Source organism: Theropithecus gelada, chromosome 13 (genome assembly GCF_003255815.1).
Source record: "Theropithecus gelada isolate Dixy chromosome 13, Tgel_1.0, whole genome shotgun sequence".
Taxonomy (NCBI): Eukaryota; Metazoa; Chordata; class Mammalia; order Primates; family Cercopithecidae; genus Theropithecus; species Theropithecus gelada.
The window spans coordinates 6,317,090-6,335,652 of NC_037681.1; the positions used below are offsets into that span (position 1 = coordinate 6,317,090).

Here is an 18,563-nt window from a genome sequence, read left to right on the forward strand (position 1 = left end):
TGCAAGCACACTGTCTTTGCAAGCACTCTCTTTGCAAGCACACTTTCATGTAGCACTTTCAATTGACCAAGGGTCCCAGATATTTTTTGTGAAGAATGGCTGCAAATCATTTCTCTAAAGCCTTGAGATCCCTGCAAAGAGTTATGGTGGCAGTGGGAAAGGAAGGATTTGTGCCAGCTCCACTATCCTCTCCCCTTTGGGGATACCAGCAAACGGGATGAGTGCCCAGGGTTGGCAGCTCAGCGATGTGACAAAGAAGGCTTTGAGATGTCCTATAGCCCTACAGATAAAGCTTGTTCCACAGTGGCTGGCTCCTGCCTGCTTATCTCCCAGGCTGTTAAGAGGATCCAGTAAGTGAGAAGTGTGGAAAGCATGTGGCACTGTAAGAATACAAAAGCAGGCCGGGTGTGGTGGATCTTGCCTGTAATCCCAGCACTTTGGGAGGCCAAGACTGGCGGATCACTTGAGTCCAGGAGTTGAAGACCAGCCTGGCCAACATGGTGAAACCCCATCTCTGCTAAGAACACAAAAATTAGCCAGGCATGGTGGCGGGTGCCTGTAATCCCAGCTACTCAGGAAGCTGAGACAAGAGAATCACTTGAGCCTGGGAGGCCGAGGTTGCACTGAGCTGAGATCATGCCACTGCACTCCAGCCTGGGTGACAAGGCAAGACTCCATCTCAAAAAAAAATACAGGCCGGGCGCGGTGGCTCACGCCTGTAATCCCAGCACTTTGGGAGGCCGAGGCGGGCGGATCACAAGGTCAGGAGTTCGAGACCACGGTGAAACCCCGTCTCTACTAAAAATACAAAAAAATTAGCCGGGCGCAGTGGCGGGCGCCTGTAGTCCCAGCTACTTGGGAGGCTGAGGCAGGAGAATGGCAGGAACCCGGGAGGCGGAGCTTGCAGTGAGCCGAGATCGCGCCACTGCACTCCAGCCAGGGGAACAGAGTGAGACTCCGTCTCAAAAAAAAAAAAAAAAAAAAAATACAAAAAAAATACAAAAGCACTTCAATGTTTTATATGAAAGTTCATTTCCTTCACTAAATATTCCTTTGATATATTGTATATTGTTTATCTAATTCTGTGTCACTGAAATACCTGGTGGCACAGATTTAAAATCTTCCCTTATGTAGTTTTGGTTTTTTTTTTCCTAATTAAAAAGTATTCTTCCATCTTCCCAAAGTGGGCACTCTCTTTGTGGGAAATAGTCTTCAAAGATAGCTGCCATCAATTCTTTCCTTCCCAGCATGTACATGTACTCCTCACATCAAGCGGTAAAGTGTCTCCTCCAGCTCTGAATCTGTGCTGGCACTGTGACTTCCTTTGACTGATAGAATTCAGTGGAAGTAACACTGTTAGTTCTTGGCCTCTCCTTTAAGAAGACTGGCATCTTCTACTTTCTCCTTCCTGGAAGCCATCAAATAAAACATTCGACCACCTGAAACTACCCTACTGTGAACAGGCCCAAACTAGGCTACATGGAAGGAGACAATTGCCCATCTATTCCTGTCATCCTAGCTGAGGTGCCAGCCATAAGAGTGAAGAAGTCATTTTGAACCCCTAACCCCAGCAGCCACCACATGGAGCAGAAGAACTGTCTGTTAATAGCTGAACTCTGTCTAGAGTGCAAAATCATGAGAAATGATGTTGTGGCTTGAATGTGTCCCCCAAAGTTTATGTGTTGAAAACTTAATCCCCAATGCAACAGTGATGAGAGAGATGACATTTAGAAGGTGAATAGGCCATGAGGGCTCTGCCCTCATGAATGGATTAATGCTGTTATCTCAGGAGTGTTTCCTAATAAAACGATAAGTTCAACCCCTCCCTTCCTTCTCTCTTGCTTTCACGCTCTCTTGCTCTTCCCTTCCATAGGATGGTGCTACACGTAGGCCCTTGCCAGACGTGGTCCCCTCGACCTTGGACTTTCCATCTTCCAGCACTGTAAGCAATGCATGTCTTTTCCTTATAAATTACCCAGTCTATGGTATTCTGTTACAGCAGCAAAAAATGGACCAAGACAAATAATACGTGGTGGTTGTTTTAAGTCATAAGTTTGGAGTCATTTGTTATATAGAAATACATTACTGTAGCATCATTACATATACTTTTCTCTGTTTTCCTGAAAAGGAAAAAGGTTCTTCCAGGTTCTCCAGGGTCCACTGTAGTCTGATTCCTGAAGACTTCTCCAGGTTTGCCTTTAGACAGGTAAAGTCTGTATTATTTATTAATATGTCTAAGTACTCCATTTCTATGATCTTCCTCCCTTTATCAACCCTGTCTGAAGTTTCAACTGTATTTTCCCCTCTCAATTGGGCCACCACCTCTTAATTTTCTATTCTTCAAGGTCTAGCATAAGAATGGCATTTATTCCTAAGACATCTGTTCTGTCAACTCTGAATTTATTCTTATGGCCAAGTTCATTTGAAAACCTCCATGCCCCTGTGAGAGTATTTGTGTGTGTGTGTGTGTGTGTGTGTGTGTTTTGCTGTTGTTGTTGTTGTTTTGTTTTGTTTTGAGATGGAGTCTCACTCTGTAGCCCAAATTGGAGTGCAGTGGCACGATCTCTGCTCACTGCAACCTCTAACTCCAGGGCTCAAGCAATTCTCGTGCCTCAGCCTCCCGAGTAGCTGGGACTACAGGCACATGCCCAGCTAATTTTTTTGTATTTTGGTAGAGACAGGGTTTCACCATTTTGTCCAAGGTGGAGTCGAACTCCTGAGCTTGGGAGATCTGCTCGCCTCAGCCTCCTAAAGTGCTGGGATTACAGGCATGAGCCACCACACCTGGCCAGTATTTATGTTTTTAAAGTTGGTTTTGTGTCCTTGGATATGGGCTCCCTTTATGTGGAGACTGAGTCTTATACCTGTTTGTGTTTCAGCATCTCTCCTGCAGAAAGGACGTACTCAGAAATGTGTTTTACTGATGAGTATGCTGTTTCACATTCTTTTTCTTTGCAGTAGCATTTTAGTGGTGAATACTGGCCTCACCTTCTTTTTCAGGTGCTCCATAGCTATTGTATTGAATTCCCCATGGCTACCACTGACATAAAAATACCCCGGGTCTTTCTTCTTAATATGAACAATGTATTAATAGGCTTTGATAAGAAGCAGAAAAGAAATCATTAATACTTTTTTTTTGCCACGACAAGGAAAACACTTTGACACCTTCCTCTCTTTTTCATTTAGAAAGCTCATGTACAATGAGTCATTCCCTTGTCACCTAAACTCTGAAGTGTAATACGATCATGATAGGCAGTGAAAACATATATGTGAAGTCCCAGAGGCATAAAAATCCATGAGTGGAAACCGATAGAAGATTGGCAGGACTGTTTACTAAGAAAGCAAAGAGACCAGGCTGATGTACAAAGTGTTTTTCTGTACCCCAGGGACCTTACCTGATTCCTGATCCTCAGGCTGGCCATGGGAGTCAAGTATTTATGTTCTAAATACCAGGCCCGCTCCTGAAACACCAACTTGGTTCCATACAACAGACAACACTAAGGAGTGGGGGAAAACAAAAGAAATGGACAAATAGCAATATATTAGAAAACACAAAATCTAAGGAGGTGAAAGAGAAATAACATAATATTACATTTCATAAAATCATAAAAGTTAATACTTTCCTAATGTAAAATGGCCATGTTTTGGATGTGCAGTATAGATTTCTTTTTTTAAAAAAGTTCTATGAAAAATTTAAAGCATATACAAAAGTAGAACAAATAGTAAAATGAACTCCCATGTATCCTTCCCCAAAACTGAAGAAATTTTAATTCACAACCAATCTTATTTCATATATAACTTACCTGGTTCTCCTCTACCCCAAGTTATTTAGGAGTAAAGTCCATACAGCAAAGTCCACATGAAAGATACTCTAAAAGTACATCCTGAATAATAATATCTTGATATTTTCCATTGAGCATGATTTGGGTAAACTTTCACAAAAGAATAGCAATCCTCATTTACATTTTGTTTCAATATGTTTTTTCCTATTACGTTTCTGAAACCTACACACAGAGCTTCTGCATCACATCATGGGTACCAAGCAAAAATAAATGAGTTTCCCTGTAGGAAGAAGTCACTTTTTATTTAACTGTTTATTCACATAACTCTTAATATTCAATAATTCCAAAATCACACAAAAATAGAGAGCATAGTATGGGCCTCATGTCTCCATCACCCATATCCACTCACCACGAATCTTGTTTTGACTCTGCTCCCACCTATTCCCCCTCTCTGTATCACTGCAAAGCAGACCTCAGTCATATCATTTCATCCACAAACATCTCACTGTGTATCTCTAAAAGATAATGACTCCTTAGAAGTAAGACAGCCTCAAAACCAAACCAAGCAAAAACAAAACCCTCTTATTCTGAGTCAAATAGAAATGATCTTCCCACCAGAAGACAATTTGCCTTCTATGGCTTATCAGACTCAGAAGTCATGCGGTTCACAGTCACGCAGACCCTGTGGTCTCCTCGTTCTTTTCTTGAGGTTCTGGCGTGTCCTTGGATCAGCATCATTATGAGGAGCCTCAACTATTCAATCTTCCCAGAAAGTGTCACAGTGTGGCTGAGCAGCTTATTTATGAAAGATATTTCAGATTAATTTCAGCTCTTTTATGAAATTGCCAAAGTCTGGACAGTAGTTGCTTGGCCAGATTAAGTGCCCTTTGGCTCTTTTACATGACACCAATAAAGATGTTAGCTGACCCTTCAGACATAGTGTGAGCAACTGAGACTATGAACTGCAATTCATACTGAAGACACAAATTCTTATAAAAATAATAAATCATATAAATTATGTGGTTAAGCCAAATCATGAGTCTCTAGAGGAACTTCTTATGTGCTACAAAAATATTTGCTGTGAGTTTCTAGGTGCAGAAATTTAATCCTCATCACTCAGGTATACAAAAATATAAGATCAGTGACAAGAAATCCGGAGCTCTAGAAGTGTAAGAGTTCTTAGAAATAATCTAGTCCATCTTGTTACTCAATCCAGAATCCTGTATCAGCCAGGGTTCAACCAAGAAACAGATGATACGTTCACATTAGTATAATCTAAGAAGTATTTAAATAGGATGGACAAGATGTAGGAGATCCCTAAGAGATAGTGCAGTACCTGGAGCTAGTAACTGGAGCTGTTACCACCTTCTAGGCTTAGAGGGTAGAGGGCAGGGAGTGGCTGCTGGATCCTGGAAGAAAAAGCTATGTAAACAGGAACATTTTAAGAGGAGCTGTGACCCTCATCCAAGAAAAACAGCAATCCCAAGGTGACCCCATGGTGAGGCAAGCAGGGAACAGAGGGATTCTAACTCCACTCTCTTCCCCGCTCTTTAATGTCTAGCTATTCTCAGCTAACAAGGGATATGCAGGACCTCTTCAAAGACTCCAAACCACTGCTCTAGCTGTTATCTAAACCAAACTAGATCCAAAGGGCGAGGATTCCACGGATGCAGGCCATGTAGGTCAACTTCCTAGATCCACACGGGGTAGAGAAGAGTGGTGAGCAGAGCTACAGAGGCAAATGGAAGACATCTATCACAAGTCCCATCTCTAACACCCCTGACAAAGGGTCATTCAGCGTCTTGTCCAATCCCATCTGATCCAAGCCAAAGCCTGCTTGATCACATGGAGCTCCCAACAAGCCACTAACTGGCCGGCATTCCCAGGCTGTTCCCAAATGATGGTTTTCCCCAGGCTCACACCATGCATCCTGGCTATGTCTGCTCTTCCCTTCTTTGGACTCGAGAATTGCTCTCCTGTTGACAGTCTGTGGCTTTTTTGTACCTGATTCTCAGGGCCACTTTTTTGGCTTTAATCTTTTGCTTTCCTCCAGGAACACAGCTCAGACTCTCCTTGTGCTACCCGCTTTGCTTGTCCTGGTAAATAGGAGTCCTGGTTCTTGGCAGCTACCAGAACACCACAGCTAGGCACAGGTACCATCAGCCCAGCCTCAGTGCCCCAAACAGTACCTGAAATGTCTTTCCTTTTGTGTTCCAGAGATGGGAGCTCAGTGTGTTAAGAGGCATCCAGTTTCCTAATGAATCTCATTGTTGGAAGAGCCATTGTGTCTGAAGCCACTTCTCTATATGGAATATGAATTTATGGATTAACTGTGAGGAAGGGGATCTTGTCCTGCTCATCTTTATATGCCTAGGGTCTGGTAAAGGAGCTGACACACTGTGTGATATTAACTGAAACCCAATTTCGTATAACTCATAGCTATTGATGTTATAACTTCTGCTACCTAAGAAACCAAGCAGTAGTCTATGAAAGCTTCCAGACAATAGCCTTTAAAATATTTAAAGACATTTTTCACATCTTCACTTAGTCTTCCATCTTCAGGATGATCAGCCTCGATAGATTGTCAATCTCCTCTTAACACCTGGTTTCAACTCTTGGGCCACCTTGAAACTGGTGGCCTAGTCTGGATGGTTAATTCTCTTCTCCAAGGTGTCTTATAAAACTAAACGCAATATCCAGTGTTGTCTCATCACTATGGCGTCTGCAGCACCATCATTGCCCTAGTTTTGGATTCTACACTTTTACATGCAAAGCAAGGCAGAATGTGCTTTTATAGTTGGTATATAATATTTTTGAATAAATAAGTGAAAGAATACCATGCACATTTGGTTTATATCAAACATTTGATCATTTGACATTCCTAACTAAGCCTTTCCCCCCATAAACTATTTTCAACTAACCCATACATACATATATACATCCTTAAGGGAATGATTTTAATTTTAAATTTATTTTAAAGTCATCTTGTTGATATGGCCTACCTTGAACTCCCCAAGGAGTTCTTTATGAATTTTGGTTAAGTCACCTGATGTGTTGTGTCATTTACAAGTTTGTAAAGTCTTGTCAGCTGATAGGTCTACATCAGCTTAATTCAAGTTATCTGAAGCTTGATTCAAGCTCTCTGGAAACTTATTTAATGGAATATTCCGTGACTCTTCTTTCTCTAGTTGATCTATAGGAGATCCTGAGAGTTTGGCAAAATGTTGGCCAAAATCGAGACACATCATCCATTTTTCCAATTTTCCTCTCTTTTCTTTTTTTTCTTTTTGAGATGGAGTCTCGCTCTATCACCAGGCTGGAGCGCAGTGGTGTGATCTCAGCTCACTACAACCTCCGCCTCCCTGGTTCAAGTGATTCTCCTTTCTCAGCCTCCCGAGTAGCTGGGCCTACAGGCTTGCACCACCATGCCCAGCTAATTTTTTATATTTTTAGTAGAGATGGGGTTTTACCATGTTGGCCAGGATGGTCTCAATCTCTTGACCTCGTGATCCACCTGCCTCGGCCTCCCAAAGTGCTGGGATTACAGGCGTAAGCCACCACACCTGGGCCCAAATTTTCTCTTCCAGTAACCTGATTAAGAAAGGACGTATAAGAAAGGAAGGATAAACCTTACTTAATTAATCTTTACTTATCCTTACTTAACTAGGCAGCCTTCTAGTGATGGTCCCTTTTCTATTTGTACATAAACTATCTGGAATAGTCTTTTGTAGAATTTTAACTTGGATTTATATTAATCTCAGATTCTATAGTTTCCCATATCTACTTTTTCTTGTTTTTGTTTTAACTTTTATTTTAGGTTCAGGGATATATGTGTGGGTATAGTTCAACTGATGTCATGGGGAGTCTGGTGTATAGATTATTTCATCACGCATGTACCAAGCCTAGTACCCCATAGTTATTTTTCCTGATCCTCTCCCTCTTCCCACCCTGCACCCTAAGGTTGGCCCCAGTGTCTGTTGTTCCCCTCTGTGTGTCCATGTGTTCTCATTATTTAGCTCCCACTTAAAAGTGAGAATAAGTAGTACTTGGTTTTCTGTTCCTATGCTGACTTGTTAAGGATAATGAACTCCAGCTCTATCCACGTTCCTACAAAGGACATTATCTCATTTTTTTTTAAGGCTGCATAGTATATATACCACATTTTCTTTATGAAGTCTACCATTAATGGGCATTTCAGTTGATTGCATGTCTTTGCTATTGTGAATGGTGCTGCAGTGAACACATGCATGCATGTATCCTTATGGTAGAATGATTTATATTCCTTTGGGTATATGCCCAGTAGTGGGATTGCTGGGTTGAATGGTAATTCTGCTTTTAGTTCTTTGAGGAATTGCCACACTGCTTTCAGCAATGGTTGAACTAATTTACACTCCCACCAGCAGTATATAGGCGTCCCCTTTTTCTCTGCAACCTTGCCAGCATCTGTTATTTTTTGACTTTTTAATAATAGCCATTTTGACTGGTGTGAGATGGTTTCTTATTGTGGTTTTGATTTGCATTTTTCTAATGATTAGTGATATTGAGCATTTTTTCATATGCTTGTTGGCCACATGTATGTCTTCTTTTGAAGTGTCTCTTCATGTTCTTTGCCTACTCTTCAATGGGGTTGTTTGTTTTTGTCTTATAAATTTAAGTTCTGGCCGGGTGCGGTGGCTCAAGCCTGTAATCCCAGCACTTTGGGAGGCCGAGACGGGCGGATCACGAGGTCAGGAGATCGAGACCATCCTGGCTAACACAGTGAAACCCCGTCTCTACTTAAAAAAAAATACAAAAAAACTAGCCGGGCGAGGTGGTGGGTGCCTGTAGTCCCAGCTACTTGGGAGGCTGAGGCAGGAGAATGGCGTAAACTCAGGAGGCAGAGCTTGCAGTGAGCCGAGATCCGGCCACTGCACTCCAGCCTGGGTGACAGAGCGAAACTCCGTCTCAAAAAAAAAAAAAAAGATAAATAAATAAATAAATTTAAGTTCCTTATAGATGCTGGATATTAGACCTTTGTCAGATGTACAGTTTGCAAATATTTTCTCCCATTCTGTAGGATGGTTGTTCACTCTGTTGATAGTTTCTTTTGCTGTGAAGAAACTCTTTAGTTTAATTAGATCCAATTTGTTAATTTTTGCTTCTGTTTTAATTGCTTTTGGCATCTTTGTAATGAAATCTTTGCCAGTTCCTACATCTGGAATGGTATTTCCCAGGTTATCATAGGTTTAGGTTTTACATTTAAGTCTTTGATCCACCTTGAGTTGATTTTAATATATGGTGTAAGGAAGGGGTCCAGTTTCAGTCTTTAGCATATGGCTAGTCAGTTATCCCAGCACCATTTACTGACTAGGGAGTCCTCTCCTCATTGCTTGCTTTGTTAGCTTTGTCAAAGATCAGATGGTGTGCTGCACTGTAGGTGTGCAGCATTATTTCTGGGCTCTCTATTCTGTACCATTGGTTTCTGTGTCAGTTTTTGTACCAGTACCATGATATTTTGATTACTGTATCTGTAATACAGTTTGAAGTTGAGTAATATGATACCTCCAGCTTTGTTCTTTTTGCTTAGGATTGCCTTGGCTATTTGGAATCTTTTTTGGTTCTGTATGAATTTTAAAAGAACTTTTTCTAGTTCTGTGAAGGATGTCATTGATAGTTTGAGAGCAATAGCATTAAATCTGTAAATTGTTTTGGTCAGGATGGCCATTTTATCAATATTGATTCTTCCTATCCATAAGCATGGAATGTTTTTCCATTTGTTTGTGTCATCTCTGATTTCTTTGAGCAGTGTTTTATAATTTTCATCGTAGAGATCTTTCACATTTCTGGTTATTTGTATTTCTAGGTATTTTCTTCTTTTTGTGTCAATTGTGAATGGGATTGCATTTCTGATTTGGCTCTGAACTTGGATTTTGTTGGTGTATCGGAATGCTACTGATTTTTATATGTTGATTTTGTATCCTGAAATTTGCTGAAGTTGTTTATTAGCTCAAGGAGCTTTTGGGTAGAGACCATAGGGTTTTTCTAGACATATATTCATGTCGTCTGCAAACAGGAATAGTTTGACTTCCCTTCCTAGTTGGATACCTTTTATTTATTTATCTTGCCTCATAGCTCTGGCCAGGACTTACTATGTTAAGCAGGGGTAGTGAGAGAGGGGATCCTTGTCTTGTGCTGGTTTTCAAGGGGAATGCTTCCAGCTTTTGCCCATTCAGTATAATTTTGACTGTGGGTTTTTCATAGATGACTCTTATTATGTTCAAGTATGTTCCTTCAGTGGCTTTTATCGAAGATGTTCGATAAAATGCAACATTCCTTCATGTTAAAAACCCTCAATAAACCAACAACCCACCCTCTATACACCAACAATATCCAAGCTGAGAGCCAAATCAGGAAGTGCAATTCCATTCACATATATCTATCGAATTTCATCTGCATCCATTGAGATAATCATATGGTTTTTGTCTGTAGTTCTGTTTATGTGATGAATCACATATATTAACTTGTGTATGTTGAACTAACCTAGCATCTCAAGGATAAAAACTACTTGATCATGGTGGATTAGCTTTTTACATACTGCTGGATTTGATTTGCTAGGATTTACTTGAGTATTTTTGCACCTATGTTCATCAAGGATATTGCCCTAAAGTTTTCTTTTTTTGTTGTGTCTTTGCCAGGCTTTGGTATCAGGATGATGCCAGCCTCATAGAATGAGTTGGGGAGGTGTCCCTTCTCAATGTTTTGAAATAGTTTCAGTAGTAATAATATCAGGTCTTCTTTGTATATCTGGTAGAATTCGGCTGTGAATCTGGTCCTGGGCTATTTTTGGTTGGTAGGCTATTTATTACTGATTCAATTTTGGAGCTCATTATTGGTCTGTTGAGGGATTCAGTTTCTTCCTAGTTCAGCCTTGGGAGGATGTATGTGTCTAGGAACTTATCCATTTCTTCTAGATTTCCTGGTTTGTGTGTATACAGAGATTCATAGGAGTCTCTGATGATTATTTGTATTTCTGTGGAGTTGGTGGTAACATCCCCTTTGTCATTTCTAATTGTGTTTATTTGGACTTTCTCTCTTTTCTTTTTTATTAGTCTAGCTAGTGTTCTATTTATCTTATTAATTTTTTCAAAGAACCAACTTTTGGATTTGTTGATCTTTTGTTTTTTTTTTTTTTAATGTCTCAATCTCCTTCAGTTCTGCTTTGATTTTGGTTATTTCTTGTCTTCTGCTAGTTTAGGGGTTGGCTTGCTCTTGCTTCTTTAGTTCCTCTCATTGTAATGTTGGGTAATTAATTTCAGATCTTTCCAACTTTACGATGTGGGCATTTAGCGATAAAAATTTCCCTCTTAACACTACCTTACCTGTGTCCCAGAGATTCTGCTATATTGTATCTTTGTTCTCATTAGTATCAAAGAACTTCTTGATTTCTGCCTTAATTTCATTGTTTACTCAGAAGTCATTCAGAGCAGGTTGTTTAATTTCTATGTAATTATATGGTTTTAGCAATTTTCTTAGTCTTGATTTCTACTTTTGTTGCTCTGTGGTCCAAGAGCACGGTTGGTATGATTTCAGTGTTTTTGAATTTGCTGAGTGTTGTTTTATATCCGACTGTGTGGTCAATTTTGGAGTATGTGCCATGTAGCAATGAGATGAAGGTATCTTCTGTTGTATTTGGGTGGGGAGTTATGTAGATGTCTATCAGGTCCATTTGATCCAGTGCTGAGTTCAGGTCCTGAATACTTTTGTTAATTTTCTGCCTCAATGATCTGTCTGTCATTGAGGTGATGAAGCTTCCTACTATTATTGTGTGGGAATATAAATCTCTTCATAGGTCTCTAAGAACTTGCTTTATGAATCTGGGTGTTCCTGTGTTGGGTGCATATACATTTAGGGTAGTTACATCTTGTTGAATTGAATCCTTTACTATTGTGTAATGTCCTTCTTTGCCTTTAAAATCTTTGTTGGCTTAAAGTATGTTTTGCCTGAAATTAGGATTGCCACCTCTGCTTTTTTTCCCCGTTTTCCATTTGCTTGGTCGATTTTTCACCATCCCTTCATTTTGAGCCTATGGATGTCATTGCATGTGAGACAGGTTTCTTGAAGACAGCATACTATTGGGTCTTGCTCTTTATCCAGTTGGCCACTCTGTGCCTTTTAATTGGGTCATTTAGCTCATTTACATTCAAGGTTAGTATTGATATGTGTGGATTTGATCCTGTCATTGTGTTGTTAGCTGTCTTTGAAAAGGTGGACATTTGCTTATTTATAATATTCTGGAATTTCTTTTGTCCTCCTTGGTTTGAAATCTCTGTCAATCACAAGTCCTTTCCAGCTGAGAACAACATTCCTTCAGAGAGAAGATAAGAACATAATAGGAGATAAGTCGCTTTGCTTTCTTTTTGCCACATATTAATACCAAATTTTTCTTGCCTAAACCAAGAGTCCATCTCTTCACATCTTGAATATAGCTAAAAATGGCCTTTTAAATTTGTATAAGATTATTTGTCAAGCCTCATGTTATGCTGGGGTTTGGCCCTACTGACATTTATTAAATGCTTTGTGTTTATATTTGGACAAATGTCTCCCCCACAATCCTTCCACTTCTCATTGTGTGTGTGTGTGTGTGTGTGTGTGTGTGTGTGTGTTCCTTAGACCTGTGTCCATAAGACAGTCCCTCTACTCCTACCCTGGTTTCTATAAGTATGTCTCAAATCATAACCTTTTTTATTGTATTGGAGAGATGGGATCTTGCCATCTTGCCCAGGCTGGTCTTGAACTCCTGGGCTCAAGCGATCCTTTCCCCTTGGCCTCCCAAAATGTGGAGATTGCAGGTATGAGCCACCACTCCTGGCCCCAAATCACATTTTTTTTTCTGGATGTATTGTCAGAATAATGTTTCTGTTTTTCTTCCTCACAAATCCATGTGCCTCTTTGAAATCTCTGTCTACAGAGTCTAATAGCTAATATTTATCAAACACCTACCATGTGTCAGACACTACAAGGTATTTTATATCCACCTCATTTAGTCCTCATAATAACTCTAAAAGCTAAAAGTTGTAGACCTGTGCAGGAAACAGTTAACAGGTCTGGGCTGCTCAAATCTTGCACAAACCCAAAGTTTTCCGGACTGGCCCTTGCCTGGCTCTTGGGAGAGAGACTTTTGAACTCTTGTAGTATCTTTCCTGGTATGAGTGTGTTTGTATGCCTGGACCTTTGGGCCATGGTGCATCACTTTTACCTCTAGGGGAGTTGTGCGATATGGTCTGAGGAGCTGAGGTCAGTCACATGAGTGCTACATGCTTATGTGACTGATAAAAAAAAAAACAAAAAAAAAAAAACCCTGGACTCCAAGGTTTGGGTGATCTGGTTGCCACCACCTTGCACATGTTGTCACACGTCATTGTTTGGAGAATTAAATGCTGTCTATAGACTCCACTGGAAGTGGACAATTGGAAGCTTGCTGATCTTTCCTGGACTTTACCCCCTCTGTACCTTTTCCCTTTGCTGATTTTAATCTGTATTTTTTTTGCTGTAATAAACTATAACTATGAATATAACAGCCTATCTGCATCCTATGAGACCTTCTAGCAAATCCCTGAAACTGAGGATAGTCTTGGGGACCCCTGACACAGCCCCCATTTTACACATGAAGAAACAGAGGCATGAAGAAAGTTAAATGATAGAGTAAGAGTTGGAATTAATTCTTTTTTTTAAATTATTATAATTTAAGTTCTGGGATACATGTGCAGAACATGCAGGTTTGTTACATAGGTATACATGTGCCATGGTGGTTTGCTGAACCCATCAACCCATCATCTACATTAGGTATTTCTCCTAATGCTATCCCTCCCCTAACCCCAACCCCCTGACAGGCCCCGATGTGTGATCTTCCCCTCCCTGTGTCCATGTGTGCTCATTGTTCAACTCCTACTTATGAGTGAGAACATGTGGTGTTTGGTTTTCTGTTCTTGTGTTAGTTTGCTGAGAATGATAGTTTCTAGCTTCATCCATGTCCCTGAAAAGCACATGAACTTATCCTTTTTTATGGCTACATGGTATTCCACGGTGTACATGTGCCACATTTTCTTTATCCAGTCTATCACTGGTGGGCATTTGGGTTGGTTCCAAGTTTTTGCTATTGTGAACAGTGCTGCAATAAACATATGTGTGCATGTGTCTTTATAGTAGCATGATTTACAATCCTTTGGGTATATACCCACTAATGGGATTGCTGGATCAAATGGTAGATCCTTGGAATCTAGAACCAGAAATTGCCACAGTGTCTTCCACAATGGTTGAACTAATTTACACTTCCACCAACAGTGTAAAAGTGTGCCTATTTCTCCACATTCTTTCCAGCATCTGTCGTTTCCTGACTTTTTAATGAATGCCATTCTAACTGGCATGAGATGGTATCTCATTGTGGTTTTGATTTACATTTCTCTAATGACCAGTGATGATGAGCTTTTTTCATATGTTTGTTGGTCGCATAAATGTCTTCTTTTGAGAAATGTCTATTCATATCCTTCACCCACTTTTTGATGGGGTTGTTTGTTTGTTTTCTTGTAAATTTAAGTTCTTTGTAGATTCTGGATACTAGCCCTTTGTCAGAAGGATAGGTTGCAAAAATTTTCTCCCATTCTATAGGTTGCCTGTTCACTCTGATGATAGTTTCTTTTGTTGTACCAAAGCTCTTTAGTTTAATTGGATCCCATTTGTCAATTTTGGCTTTTATTGCCATTGCTTTTGGTGTTTTAGTCATGAAGTCTTTGCCCATGCCTATGTCCTGAATGCTATTGCCTAGGTTGTCTTCTAGGATTTTTATGGTTTTAGGTCTTACATTTAAGTCTTTAATCTATCTTGAGTTAATTTTTGTATAGGTGTAAGGAAGGGGTCCAGTTTCAGTTTTCTGCATATGGCTAGTCAGTTTTCCTAACACCATTTATTGAATAGAGAATCCTTTCCCCATTGCTTGTTTTTGTCAGGTTTGTTGAAGATCAGATGGTTGTAGATGTACACATCTACATTATTTCCGAGGCCTCTGTTCTGTTCCATTGGTCTATATATCTGTTTTAGTACCAGTACCATGCTGTTTTGGTTACTGTAGCCTTGTAGTATAGTTTGAAGTCAGGTAATGTGATGCCTCCAGCTTTGTTCCTTTTGCTTAGAATTGTCTTGGCTATACAGGCTCTTTTTTGGTTCCATATGAGATTTAAAGTAGCTTTTTCTAATTCCATGAAGAAAGTCAATGGTAGCTTGGTGAGGATGGCATTGAATCTATAAATTACTTTGGGCAGTATGGCCATTTTCATGATATTGATTCTTCCCATGAGCATGGAATGTTTTTTTTGTGTCCTCTCTTATTTCCTTGAGCAGCAGCTTGTAGTTCTCCTTGAAGATGTCCTTCACATCCCTTGCAAGTTGTATTCCTAGGTATTTTATTCTCTTTGTAGCAATGTTAAATGGGAGTTCACTCATGATTTGGCTCCCTGTTTGTATGTTATTGGTGTATAGGAACATTTGTGATTTTTGCACATTGATTTTGTATCCTGAGACTTTGCTGAAGTTGCTTATCAGCTTAAGGAGATTTTGGGCTGAGACGATGGGGTTTTCTAAATATACAATCATGTCATCTGCAAACAGAGAGAAATTTACTTCCTCTCTTCCTATGTGAATACGCTTTATTCCTTTCTCTTGCCTGATTGCCCTGGCCAGAACTCCCAATACTATGTTGAATAGGAGTGATGAGAGAGGGCATCCTTGTTTTGTGCTGGTTTTCAAAGGGAATACTTCCAACTTTTGCCTATTCAGTATGATATTGGCTGTGGGTTTGTCATAAACAGCTCTTATTGTTTTGAGATACATTCCATCCATATCTAGTTTATTCAGAGTTTTTAGCATGAATGAGTGTTGAATTTTATTGAAGGCCTTTCTGTATCTATTGAGATAATCATGTGATTTTTTCATTGGTTCTGTTTATGTGATGGATTATGTTTATTGATTTGTATATGTTGATCCAGCCTTGCATCCCAGGGATGAAACCGGCTTGATCTTGGTGGATAAGCTTTCGGATGTGCTGCTGGATTTGGTTTGCCAGTTTTTTATTGAGGATGTTCACATTGTTGTTCTTTAGGGATACTGGTCTGAAATCTTTTTTTCGTTGTTGTGTCTCTGCCAGGTTTTGGTATCAGGATGATGCTGGCCTCATAAAATGAGTTAGGGAGGATTCCCTCTTTTTTTATTATTTGGAATAGTTTCAGAAGGAACGGTATCAGCTCCTCTTTGTACCTCTGGTATAATTTGGCTGTGAATCCATCTGGTCCTGGGCTTTTTTTTTTTGGTTGGTAGGCTATTAATTACTGCCTCAATTGCACAACTACATGGAAACAGAACAACCTGCTCCTGAATGACTACTGGGTAAATAAAGAGATCAAGGCAGAAATAATAAGTTCTTTGAAACCAATGAGAACAAAGACACAACATACCAGAGTATCTGGGACACAGCTAAAGCAGTGTTTAGAGGGAAATTTATAGCACTAAATGCCCACAGGAGAAAGCAGGAAAGATTTAAAATCAACACCTTAACATCACAATTAAAAGAACTAGAGAAGCAAGAGCAAACAAATTCAAAAGCTAGCAGAAGACAAGAAATAACTAAGATCAGAGCAGAGCTGAAGGAGATAGAGACACGAAAAATCCTTCAAAAAATCAATGAATCCAGGAGCTGGTTTTTTGAAAAGATTAACAAAATAGATCGCTAGCCAGACTAATAAAGAAGAAAAGAGAGAAGACTCAAACAGACATAACAAAAAACGATAAAGGGGATATCCCCACTGATCCCACAGAAATACAAACTACCATCAGAGAATACTATAAACACCTCTATGCAAATAAACTGAAAAATGTAGAAGAAATGGATAAATTCTTGGACACATACACTCTCCCAAGACTAAACCAGGAAGAAGTCGAATCCCTGAATGGAATTAATTCTTTCAGAAATCAAAGATTTTTTTTTTCTTTTTTTTTTTGGCCTACCACACTGTAGTACCTCCACTAATCAGAATTTAAAAAAAAAAAGATGACTCTCACTAAAGGTATAGGCTATGTATGGGCTCTGGTTCTGCGTAACATAGAGGAGATGACTTCCCCCATCTCTTTCACTGAATACAGCCATAATTCTGGACAGAGTGCATGGAGAAGCTACTTGTGGACTCTGAAAAATAAATACTGGTGGGTAGATTAGGGAAGAAGATCAGAATTCAAAGTGCTGCAAAACTGGCAGTGAGTTTAACTCTTTATCCTCATGCTGCTCATGTCCCTGGAAGCATGTGCATGTAGCAGAGTGGGATAACTAAACCTCAGCTTTCTGGCTGGAGGATGAGGAGAGGAAGCCCCAGGGAACCAGAAAGTATCAGAATGGTCATGGAGAGGCAGGACTTGGGAAAGCAGCCCCATAAAGTTATTTATGAAATGTTGAATGCAGCCTGAGGCTTTCATGCATGGATTTTATGCTAATTAGCATACAAAAGACTTTGAACAGACATAGAAAGACAAATATTACATGTTCTCACTTATAAGTGGGAACTAAATAATGTATACACTAGGACACAGAATGTGGAATCAGGCAATGGAGACTCAGAAGGGTGAGAGGCTAGGGGGGATAGATGATGAGAAAATACTTAATGGGTACAATATACACTATCTGGGTGATGAATACCCTATGGAATACCCAAGGAATAACCCTAATATCCCTGAATTTACCACTAAGGAATATATGCATGTATTAACAAAATTGCACTGTACTCCATAAATTTATAAAAATTTTAAAAATAAATAAACAAATAAATATACAGCTTTTTAAAAAAGGCCTTAATAACTGAACTAGTAAACAGATGAGAATTCAGATGCCAGACTGGCCTGTGAGTGGTGCATACATGGAACATAGCTAAATAGTGCTGCAAAAGGTTTGAAGGCTAAACCAACATTGGAATCACAATCAACAGAAGGTGCATTGAAATTTGTAGCCCAAACATAACCAGGTACATTGCCTGCTAAAACAAAAACGCCAACATTCTCCATAGGTTTTAAACAACATCCAGAATCTCATAACATAATATTCAAAGGCCTAGGAAATAATTTAATAAAAATATAAAAATAAAGAATATAAAAATAAATATTTTTCAGCATACGAAGGAAAAGAAATGTAGCTTGCATGAAAACTGGCAATCAACAGATGCCAACAACAAAATGACACAGATGTTAGAATTACCTGGCAAAAGCTTTAAAGTAGCCACTCTAAAAATTATCTAATGAACAATCACAAACCTTCTTGAAACAAATGGTAGAATAGTAAGTTTCAGTAAAGAAGTAGAAAATACAGGCTAAGTGTGGTGACTCACGCCTGTAATCCCAGCATTTTGTGGGGCTGAGGTGGACAGATCACTTGAGGTCAGGAGTTCGAGACCAGCCTGGCCAACACGGTGAAACCCCACCTCTACTTAGAATACAAAAATTGGCTGGGCATGGTGGTGGGCCCCTGTAATCCCAGCTACTTGGGAGGCTGAGGCATGAGAACTGCTTGGATATGGGAGGCAGAGGTTGCAGTGAGCTGACATCGTGCCATTGCACTTTAGCCTGGGCAGCAGAGTGAATCTACCTACTCATCTGACAAAGGGCTAATATCCAGAACCTACAAAGAACTCAAACAAATTTACAAGAAAAAAAAAAAAAACCCATCAAAAAGTGGGCAAAGGATATGAACAGACAGTTCTCAAAAGAAGACAT

General features: G+C 39.7%; 1 protein-coding gene across 1 annotated transcript in view; it reads right to left on the reverse strand.

Annotated features, from left to right (window-relative positions):
- ACOXL (acyl-CoA oxidase like) overlaps positions 1–18,563 on the reverse strand; it is a 365,308-nt gene that overhangs the window by 19,971 nt on the left and 326,774 nt on the right. Inside the window, 1 exon segment of the mRNA XM_025353945.1 lies at positions 3,396–3,497. Within this exon segment, the coding sequence (XP_025209730.1) occupies positions 3,396–3,497 (102 nt within the window).